The 9,454-nt window shown below is 35.8% G+C and overlaps 1 protein-coding gene across 1 annotated transcript; it reads right to left on the reverse strand.

Annotated features, from left to right (window-relative positions):
• Positions 1-352: 352 nt before the first annotated feature.
• LOC132639588 (dolichyl-diphosphooligosaccharide--protein glycosyltransferase subunit STT3A-like) lies at positions 353-8,962 on the reverse strand. Its single transcript, XM_060356028.1, has 21 exons — positions 8,920-8,962; positions 8,768-8,860; positions 8,569-8,675; positions 8,376-8,426; positions 7,687-7,782; positions 7,524-7,598; positions 7,326-7,439; positions 6,999-7,085; positions 6,421-6,524; positions 6,083-6,178; positions 4,953-5,070; positions 4,783-4,861; positions 4,573-4,706; positions 4,313-4,489; positions 3,270-3,410; positions 2,778-2,964; positions 2,606-2,703; positions 1,580-1,659; positions 1,395-1,482; positions 760-849; positions 353-676 (listed from the first exon to the last, which is right to left on the reverse strand). Exons 1-21 carry the CDS (start codon positions 8,960-8,962, stop codon positions 620-622), a joined length of 2,115 nt encoding a protein of 704 aa, XP_060212011.1. The 3' UTR covers positions 353-619.
• Positions 8,963-9,454: the final 492 nt, after the last annotated feature.

The following is a 9,454-nucleotide window of genomic DNA, read 5'->3' on the forward strand; positions in this document are numbered from 1 at the left end:
AAATTTAGAAAACGAAAATTCTACTATCTAATGAAATAAATATATTAATTTACCCTAACACGTATTTGATAATAAATAGAAATTCAAGTACCAAAGTCACTGAAAAGTCAATACACACGTATTCTTTTTCTTTCATCTCTTTGTAAAGTATGCTACTGAAAAATGTAGTTCTATTTAGAACTACATTTAATAGATATTTATATTTGTGATTTAATAAATAATTATCATATGTATATACATGAAAATTTTCATGTATTCTATGTTAGTAAATTCATAGCAATTTCAGATTGCAAATTTATTAATGTAGTTTATAACCGCGTGAAGCGCGGGATACTTCATAAGTTACAGTATAAAAAAGTTGCATTTGATTATTGAAATCTGATGGCATATTTGTACAGTTTCAAATTGCAGAAATCTAATTGCATTATTGACCGAAAGATTTGGAATTTGCTTTTAGTTATGTTGTCCAACTTCTGGTATTACCGAATACCGTAGCGAAACAAATTTTGATATACCGATTACCGAACCGAACTTTTTCGGTTCGATATTTGGTATCTACTTTCGATTACCAATTACCGAATTATCGAGTCCGAAATTTGAAAATACCGAATGCCCACCCCTACCAACGATTCTTCTTTTGTGTTCCACTTCTTTTGGAGCTAGTCAAGTTAGTTTTCTGCATAGATTGGAAAATGAATACACCTATGTAAGTATTCTAATGAAACACATTAATTCAAACACAGAAGAGGTCACACCTACCAATTTAGACCTTTTCGTCTTTCCACGTATTCTGTTCTTAGGAGGTTTTAGTTTGTATATCCGAACCATCCAGTGCTGAGTAGTGAACACCTGAATAAATAAACACACCAGAAGGTGAATGATTACAACTTCAAACATGGATACATGTCCATGGACCATATAATTTAGCTTGAAGGAGAGCCTTAGTGCAAAAGTAAGACTAGTCACCGTGTGACCGGGAGGTCTCGGTTTCAAGTAGATAATAGTCTCTAGAGAAATGTATGCGTATAATTGATCTAACGTGAACTATCATTCCACACAAACCGCAAGTATAGCACGGCAGACAACCTCTCTACCCCAAAGGTAGAGGTAAGGTCTGCGTACATCCTACCTTCCCCAGACTCTACTTGTGAGACTACACTGGGTATGTTATTGTATAAAGATTACACATCCAACATTCCTAGTCTTTTCAACAACAAGAAGTGGATATAATCAACAACCCTTGTCCAAGGAGACTTTCCAGAATTGCAATGTAGTTGGCAAAAGAAAGTACAATAGTAAGAATATATACAGCTTCCATCTGAATCCATAGGTTCAATATCAATATGACAATGTGCTGCTTCATGAAATTATGCAAAGTATGTAATCAGTCTTACCTCCTCAAAGTGAGCGAGCTTGAAATATTTCTTTCCAATTTCAGTCTGCCTTACTCTGTCAAAACCCTTACCATCTATCTCCACAAATCTAAAACAGAAGACAAATACAACATATTTTGAAGGATCACACACAAAGTGAGGCCACCAATAGCACACCTTGCATTATTATATCAAGAATTCAGCACCTGTAATAAGATAGTTTGTACATGAGGCAGTTCAGCGCTGTTGGAGTGGCCATAGAGTCTATTCGAAATCGACCATCTCTCTTGCAACGATATGAAAATGATTAATGGCATTTCAAACCATACCACCAGTGGCGAAATCAAGAACTTATATAAAGGATTGAAAGAAATACTAGACTATCTTAGTTGACATTTGAACCTGTGAACTAAACCAATTTTTAGACCCCATTTAGCACTAAATTAAAAATTGTATTTATGTCAAGGGGATACATGAGTTCATATGTCATTGAACACTCGATAAAGTAAAGCATCCATTGCGTCTTATGAGCTTAAAGGCGTCACACACAAACCCAAACAGAATTCATTGACACATCTAAAACTGGCAAGGGCGGATCCACAGCATAACATGTGTTCGTGAACCTAGTAGCTTTTGCCCACACCCTGTATATATATTAAAAAAATCACTAAATAACTATAAATATTTGATAGTGAACTCAATTGTTATTGCATATTTACTTTAAGTCGTTGTAAGAACACATAAACTTCAAGTCTTGGATCCGCCTATGAAAACTGGTACCTCTTTCAAAGTTAATTGTATCCTATAGCTACCGTGTCAGAATACTCTACATTCTGTGAGATCTAATCTGGAAGTGGCAGAATTAGTCCCATTATGGTCACTTAACTAAATAATGAGAGACTGAGATCAGCGTAGAAGTAGCAGCATCAGAGAGAATCAATGAGCACCTAGGAAGCTTTTCGTATCATAGATGATTTGGTGTATACTCAGAGATAAGGTGCATAGTCCATATAAAGAATCTCTGGATGAAACAATTTTTAGGCCTTTTAAGGAAAAGAGATTTAACAATATCAGTTGTCAAGTAATTGGTTGTACTATATTCATATAGTACTTGAGAAAATAATGGTCAAGTTTGGTCAACAAACTGAAAACATCCTCCAAATCTCTCAGAAAACAACAGTCAATTACAAGACCACAGAAGAAATTAATTGAAATTTGTAACATTGACATACCAGATAATCTGGTTCCCTGATATGAGGGAATACACCTCCACCTACTCTGACCATCCAGAGGAACTTATTGATGTCATCGCTGGGGTAACCAATAAGACCTGAAGTTTGAAAGGTCATTAAATCAAAGGCTCTTTCTAACAAACAAGAATTCTCAGCTTTGACAAGTATCAACCTCCAAAGACTATAACAACATATTTGACATCCAAAGAGTTGAAGATTTCCCAGGCTGCCTTTTCTGGGGAGGACATGGCTGTACCAACAAGGGCAATGTGTGTATTGTTCCATGTGTTATTGTCAACAATAACTGTTCTGTTTGCCATGGATGTTGCGTGGTAACCATAGTCCCACCATGATGCCACCTGAAAAGATTTAAGAGGAAAAGACAAACAGCACAAAAAATGCTGCTCTATCAACTGCAAACATTGGATAACGCTGCTATCAACTAGTTAGGTGCACATGATTTGGAATGGTAAACATGGAAAAAAGATCGAGGATCATAAAATGAAAATGCAAAAGACCCGACAAGAAAAACAGAAATTATTCACTGGAGGAACCATGTCAATATCTATAACCATGTCGTTAGCAGTGATTGTGAGTACAAGTGAACTGTTATAAACATCAAATGAAACACAGAATGGATAGAAAGAAAAGGATCTGAACCCACTTTATCATCTACATCGGTATTGTGGCTCAACCATGCATAAGCTTCTCTAAAGTCATCAAAAACATCAAGTCCATCATCTGAATGTGATGTTACGACAATAGACGGAGTTGAATAGGCTTCTGCCATCCAAACACAATGAGCCTACCAAGAAAATTTTCCCAGTTATTTAAGTGAATGAAGAAGGAAGAACCCCCATTACAAGTAAGTATGAACAATTTAAACAATACAAATGCGATAAAAACAATATCAGATTAATTCATATGAGATACTTGAACTAGTTGCATGAAAAAGAAGATAGGTGGCTCATCTACCAATCTGAGAAACATTCTCCAGTTACTTTTTTCACCAACATATGTAAATAAAAAAATCAGCATTAATTTTGCTTCTTGATCTACAAAAACTGAGGTGAAATTGAAGAAAATGGAATAGCTTGTATATTGAAATTTCTATGTCAGTCTTTTTCTTTTTATCACCTTCTGGGATTCTCCTCTTGATCAATATTTTCTCCTCGAAATACCTTCTAAGTTTTCCACATAATGTCTCATAATTTAGACATATAACTCTATTTTTAGATATTTGAATTATTTTTAGCCGAATTCCCGCACCCGAGTCCGAGCAACTTAGGTAACACATTAAGTTGGCAGGGCCAGGGACTAAGCAAGGGTCAGAGACAAGTGTGGAGAAACATATTGTGCTTATTTGACACTTTGGCCACAGAGGTATTTTGAAAGGAAAGCATATGGCTTGACAAATCTAGATGATTATAACTTTTTGTATAGGAAGAAATCTGCAAGTGATGTTGATAGCATATTGATTTCCTTACATGTCCTACAGGAGATGGTCCAGTGATACTTTTGTATATATTTCCTCCTTAGATAATACTTTTGCTTATTATTGGGACACTTATCCTCTAAAAGAGTGATCATAATTGGAAAAGGAAAAGGAACAAAGCTAATGTCATGGTATACACACAGTTGGAAGTCTTGAAGAATGGATAAATCTGAATAAAATAGGTAACTGCTTTTTGATAGCAAAGGACATACCACATAAAAAGCACCCAACAGCATTAGTAAAAGAATAGCAATAATAGAAGCCTCCATAGGTAAGGTCAATAGACTCCTCTCGCGTTCTGAAATGATAGGAGCTTTTTCCACATTCTCCTCCTTTATTTGTGAAGGTCTTTCCTTTAGTGGTTCTTCACTTTTATCAGCATTTCCTGCCTGGATGGTGAACAAGATTAATCGGATGCAGTTTTGGAAGTATCACCATAGCCACAAACTTCTAAAGGGAAAAAGGGCTCTACATCAGCCTGTGAACTTTGTGATGTACCAATCAATGAAAATTTGATTGACCGAGTGAAAACATCAAATGCTGCTGAAAGAGCGATTCCAGACATTATACATGCTGCTGGTGCTAGCACAAGCATTAGGCGGACCAATAGTTTCAACAAACAGAAGTGATTGAGCTTATGGAAGATAAACCACAAAACCAGCAAATTACGGAACACATACCATGACACCAGAAAAATATGCTGAAGTCACCAAATAAAGAACCACAAAGGAGCTAGTATCAGTTAGAGGCAAAAAGCACGCCTGCACGTGGCAAAAGGAAAGATGAAATGAAGGCCAGAGTAAAAATAACACAATTTTGTAGAGGATCAAGATGAATACGGATACTCAGAACAATGCCGGCAGGGACAAAGAATGCTAATACATTTATGTACATAACGTAAGTAGGCCAAGTAGGTGGTTGATGTTCGCTAACACTGGCAATGATGGGTATATACTTGCTGGCATAAGTTCTGTTTCAATTCAAAGAAACAAACAGGCAGAAAAATTTACTTCAGAATGCTGCAGGGGAAATAACAATTATAATAAACCAACGGTACCAGAGGCATCAAAACTATCCACCAATGCAATAGCAAGAATACTGTTTAGATTTTCAGTCGGCATTGTGGAATCTTAACTATTTTCTTTGAGCAACTCCAGTAGAATGTGAGACAAGATGTAAGAAGGTGAAAGCACAAAGTAGAAGATTAAATCCCAAGAATATTTTGCTGCAGTGCTCGAAAGAGAGATAGAGGTAGAGGGGAGGGGTACAACTCATTAATAATCGTCCTAGAATAAGCTAGTTTAGTCATAGTAATGAAGATCTAAATGTTACATACCCCTAAAGCTAGAGTATATACATAATTGTATCAAGCCCTCTGGACAAATTGTTTTTATGTTGGTGATAACTTCAACCGACAGCCCACAACCAAGCTCAAGACCGCCAACAACCTATGCATTAGAGTCATATAGATACTAACTCCTAATATAACTTCATTAGCTTGAGTGAAAAATCCCATCAAATTTAAGTTCTATCAGTACACCCCCAAATCATCTACGAGTACTATTTTTTCTACTTACGGTGGAGATATTGAAATTTTGACGTCAAATTTGTAAATTCGGACTTGAGCAATTGAGCATCCAAGGTATGTTTTGGTAAGAACTCACGGGACGGTGATTGAAAGCCATGAGTTCAAGTTGTAGTAGTTGTATAAAATGGTAAAGGACTCAACCAAATGAAAGATCTGCTATCTACCTCAAGATTCAGTTTTCACTTGATGCAATGTGCATAGTTAATCATATGTTGCAACTTATTTTGAAGTTCTAAATAGGCCTTCTTTAGAGAAGATATAACAATTTTCTAAAGGGATGAACTAAAGAGTGAGAAGATATAACATTTTTCTTTTCATAGTAGAAAAGTGTGAACTAAAGAGTGAGAAATCATAGTAGAAGATAACATGGCCCTTAAAAAAGAAAAGAGCATACGGATCAAGCAGGCTCAGGCTTCGTCCACTCCATCCCTTTGTTGGTCTAGAAGAAATAACTGCAATTAGTACAGCTATTACTGCACAACAAAATATCCTGAACAAAGAATAAAATGCTCATCACCATTAGTTCAAAAAGAAAATTTGAAAATGCAAACGGGTTCATCCAATTTAATTCAGTAATACTACTAATTCACTAAGCGTTCTTCTAGTCTCATTCTTGGTATCGCCAAAGATAGCTACCCAAACAAAGGGTTGAAGCTGAAGAAGATAGTCGTGAATGACTGAATGTAATAAGGAGGCTTATGGACCAAGGAGCAGCATATAAGAGGAGCTTACAAGCCAGCAGATACAACAAGAGTCACAGCTACTTTGAACATTTTTGGTGAGAGAATCCCTTTGATGTAATGGACTAGGCCCACTACATTGATCAGTATGAACACCTGTATATTTGCAGAAATTCAGAGTTCCAATCAACTTAATTAGGACTCTAAGAGCAGCTAAATTACAAGTTACAGAAAAGCAATTGACCTGTTATTTCAGATTTTATGGCAAAATGCAGTACTATAAATATCGTTCAACAAAAAAGAGTTCCTATATCAAAAAGCAATTAGAATTTGCAGCCGATCAAAAGAGAAATCAGGGAAAAAGGAGCAAATGGAATAGGATCACTCCCAATCACAACCATCTTTTGAACATGTAATCAATGTAACAAGCTGTTTACTAGCTTAAAGATTCTATCATTCTCCCATTTAGACCACAAAATACGAAATGTTTATGCAAAGACGACAAAAGATACTCCCCAAAGAGCTCCTAATGGGAAATAAAGAAGGAAAGCATCCACGCATGCAAGAACGGCGAACACATCAATCATTTACTTAAACCACAATGGTTATGCTACCAGAAATTAACCTTACCAGAAATGAAGCAAAGTGTTCTGATGTCATTACTGCATTAAAACCCACGACAGTGACCAATGAGGCCAATAATGTTCCCAAGATAACCTGCACCCCAGATACTAGAAGATTACAACAAACTTAATATTATTGAAGAAATGTAAAAGAGAATGCTTTTGGACTAGATGATTTTGAGACATGAAATAAGGTCAAAACTTGTTGAATAGCTTCACACGGCATAGTCAAACAACCAAATTGTTGCAAATAAATTCACTCTGAAACTGTGAAACAAACACTTCTAACTGTTTCTTATATAAAGTTAAGGTTCCTATACACTTGGTTACTTACAAAAGGAACATAAGCAATATAAAGCCGCAGAGAATAATGCCCTGCTATGATGCAAATGAGCACGTGCATTGGAATAAGGTTGATAATAAAGGTATACCCTCCCCAGGAGCAAACCTGAAAGAACATTGGAATATTATAGAATGATGTAGCAGGGAACACAAGTGTAATGAGAGATAAAAATAAACAATCGCTATGGACGAAGTAAATGGTTATCATATAAAAGTATGCCAAGGCATTGAGAGTAGCATAAAAGAGGGAACCAGTATTCAGTGTCTGCATCAAACATTAACCATCATTCCACAACAGAAGGTGATGATGAGATACTTCTCTAAAGAAATTATTGTATAAATGGAAAGTGAACCTTTATATAGAGATAGAAAGTGAAGATCAAGGCAAATATGGCTACAGATTCGTTGTCATAGCTACCGGCCACTGAACGAGATATGTACGATGGAACCTACAGGCAGCATTAAATCAGAACTAGACAACGTATAACTAAGTACAGACTAGCAAACATACTCCTACTGCCAAAACAATGCTACTTTAAGAAGATAATTATGTCAGAAATAAGAGATATAGGAGAATTGAGAGAACTTGTTGTCTTATTACTCACATGGTATCAAAGGCAACCTTTGGTAAGTCCATTCACTCTCCTAAATTTTTGTGTTAAATTTCACGTGTGATTTCCAAATTCGAGTAAAGTGTGCAAAGCGGTTATAGATTATATAGTTTTCCCAATTGGTTGCTTAAGGATTTCCAAAGGGGTTTATGAAGATCTTGAACTGCTTCACCCATTACTTCAACATCTATAGCTCAAATTCCTTCAGAGTAAGTTAGAGTGGAATATTAGGAAGCAGGTCGCGGGCCCACGTTCATAATTGAGTATAATGGCACAAGTCCAGTAGTCTGCGTGCTTTCTGAGTCTTATATGCTTATTAGCTTAATATCTTATTTCAGTACATAGAATAGAATACAACATTCAAAAGATAACAAAGTGACTTCATCTTTAGAAGGCATCAAATGAATTTAAATTTATGCATGATAACTTACAATGGCCAAAAGAGCTGCAGCTGTCAGTCCAGCACCAGCCCCCTTAACTTCCTATCAAAACGCCACACAAACATTATTCAGAACTCTCAATTCACAACAAAATAGTATGTGATATTGAAGGTTACTGCACTTCAAGAAAGTAAAAGGAACATAGAAACAATTAAAGAAAGATTTAATTAAGCCAAAAACAAACCTTTGTTAAAAGGTATGTTGCCCAAACTGCAAAAACCGAGAATGTAGGAGCAGTAAATACACAAACAGTTTCCACAGAAAGAGGGATACTCAAAGAATTCAAGTATCCTGCCAGTATAAGGTATAGATCAGAATATGTTATTACATAATACTATGATATCGAAGCCAAAAAATATGTAATACACACCACCATAAGGTGCCTGCGGTTAATGTTAGTCCAGGATAAACAGTTCCTCCAATCACACGTCCAAGTGGATACCTATTAGACAAGGGAAACTTAAATATTGTACTTTCTGTGAAAGAAACCATATAGTGGTATAGACAATTAATTCACTCTTGTAATGGTAATTACCAGGTCCGATCATCAAACCAATTCCAAAAGTTGTATATTCCATTCTTTGTCAGAAACTGAAAGCAAAAGGCCTTTTGTTATACGTTTGTAATATTTCACATAACTTCCTGGTATTGACAACCTTGGAGGGAAATGCCCCACATCAATGGAAAAGAAGAAACAACACTTTCCAGCAGTAAAATAATTTAGTTGTAGCCTATAGTTTAATGCTCAAGTGACAGTATTTATTGTAATTAAGAAGCACTAATATGAAAGGATTTGAATTTCCATAAAGGTTATCTAACAAGTATACTAAGCATTCTTTTCTGTTTTATGGTAAGTAGAAAGAAATTTCTTCTCCGGCCAGCTGGCATCTTGTTATTGCTTAAAGAAAATTAAAGAGTGTTCCTTCCATTAGCCATTGGCATGCAAGGTTTCTAAAGATGTCCCTATGGATACTGAATTGCATAGATTATCAAAAACCATGTCACTGAATCAAGTACATATGTATGAATCTTTCACATGATGTTCCTTCTGGTGAATGACCTCAGTTCTG

This window comes from Lycium barbarum, chromosome 5, assembly GCF_019175385.1.
Source record: "Lycium barbarum isolate Lr01 chromosome 5, ASM1917538v2, whole genome shotgun sequence".
In the NCBI taxonomy this organism is placed as follows: domain Eukaryota; kingdom Viridiplantae; phylum Streptophyta; class Magnoliopsida; order Solanales; family Solanaceae; genus Lycium; species Lycium barbarum.

Bases quoted from the DNA above. Each gene is read 5' to 3' on its own strand.
- LOC132639588 (XM_060356028.1), bottom strand. From the start codon at position 8,962: ATGGAATATACAACTTTTGGAATTGGTTTGATGATCGGACCTG. The intron at 4,707-4,782 runs TGGTATGTGTTC...TGTTGAAACTAT, and splicing joins AGCATATTTTTCTGGTGTCA to TGGTCCGCCTAATGCTTGTG. The intron at 4,490-4,572 runs GTAGAGCCCTTT...TTCACCATCCAG, and splicing joins CACAAAGTTCACAGGCTGAT to GCAGGAAATGCTGATAAAAG.